Source organism: Cyprinodon variegatus, unplaced genomic scaffold (assembly GCF_000732505.1).
Source record: "Cyprinodon variegatus isolate N-32 unplaced genomic scaffold, C_variegatus-1.0 Scaffold167, whole genome shotgun sequence".
Classification (NCBI taxonomy): Eukaryota; Metazoa; Chordata; class Actinopteri; order Cyprinodontiformes; family Cyprinodontidae; genus Cyprinodon; species Cyprinodon variegatus.
Window position 1 is genome coordinate 1,289,119 of NW_015150620.1, and position 1,273 is coordinate 1,290,391.

The window sequence follows — 1,273 nt, forward strand, 5'->3', positions numbered from 1 at the left end:
GGGGAACCTAGACGGTCCAGAGGTTGTTGGCAGGCTGAGGGCGGAGGCAGAGCTTAAAGAGTGCAGGCAGATCACAGATTGAGTTTTCCTTCCAGTAATCTTCTGAGAGCAGGCAGGCAGATACTTGACTGAGGCTGCTCTCCAGAGTCCTACTGAGAACGAGCAGACAGATCACCGGCAGAGAAACTCTCCAGAGTTTCAGGTATTCAGGCAGGATCAACCTGGGAGGCAGAGAGTAGAAAAAAGGGATCAGGTTTGGTTTACAGAAAGTCAGAGTTCACAGACAGGCAGGTTGGCTCAGGCTTGCTAACTGTTACTGGCAAACACTCTGGCACTGGAGTGAAGCCTTTCGCCTCCTTAAGTACGGATCTCCTGATGAGCAGATGAGAGACAGGTGGTGCGGTCTGCTCATGCTCCAGGAGATCTTGTGCGCCCTCTGGTGGAGAAAGTGAACAAACCTCCAGATCCCAGCACTTGCCTGTAGTTTGTTCCAGGGTCTATGTCATTACAAAAGCAACCGCCTGCATTGCAGGGCTTCTGAAAAGCATTCCTGTAAATTTTGATGCAGCTATAAAAATTGTTTCATATACCCCGGTAATGTCATATAATTACATAAAATACTTTTTTTTTTTGTCAGACAACATAGACATGTTTGTGATTCATATGTTCTGTTTAATATGCATTTTTTTTTTTTATTAAATCATAGTTCTTCATTTCTGTCTCTTCAGACTGAATGACTGTAACCTCTCAAAGAGAAGCTGTGAAGCTCTGGCCTCAGTTCTCAGCTCCCAGTCCTCTAATCTGAGAGAGATGGATCTGAGTAACAACAAGCTGCAGGGTTCTGGATTGAAGCTGCTGTTTTCTGGACTGAAGAGTCCAAACTGCAAACTGGAAACTCTCAGGTCTGAACATCTGTCCAGGTTACATTTGAGCCCTTATTTTATATTGTTGAATGTTTATGTGATATACTCAGAATACTGAGAATTAGAACATATTTTACTGCAAATAAAAAAAAAATTGAAACTCTCAGTTCTGAATATTATTAATGATTCTATTAGTTACACATCATGGAATAAACCATAAAAGGACTAAATCTATGAAGCTCTTAATGTGTTGGTTATGTTGATCATATTAATCCCATCAGTATCTCTAATATTCACACTTTTACTCATCAATACTCAGACTGATAAACACTTAGGGCCGGATCTATCAAAGGTTTGCGTGTATAAAAATGTGAGCTATTTCACTGCGCACGCTAAAAAATGTACAAACT

At 41.3% G+C, this 1,273-nt stretch overlaps 1 protein-coding gene across 1 annotated transcript in view; it reads left to right on the plus strand.

The window, feature by feature from the left end:
- Positions 1–981, plus strand: part of LOC107086936 (ribonuclease inhibitor-like) — a 6,780-nt gene extending 5,799 nt beyond the window's left edge. Inside the window, exon 3 of the mRNA XM_015378228.1 lies at positions 729–981. Coding sequence (XP_015233714.1) covers positions 729–981 — 253 coding nt within the window. The remainder of the gene's footprint in view (positions 1–728) is intronic.
- The last annotated feature ends 292 nt before the right edge of the window (positions 982–1,273 follow it).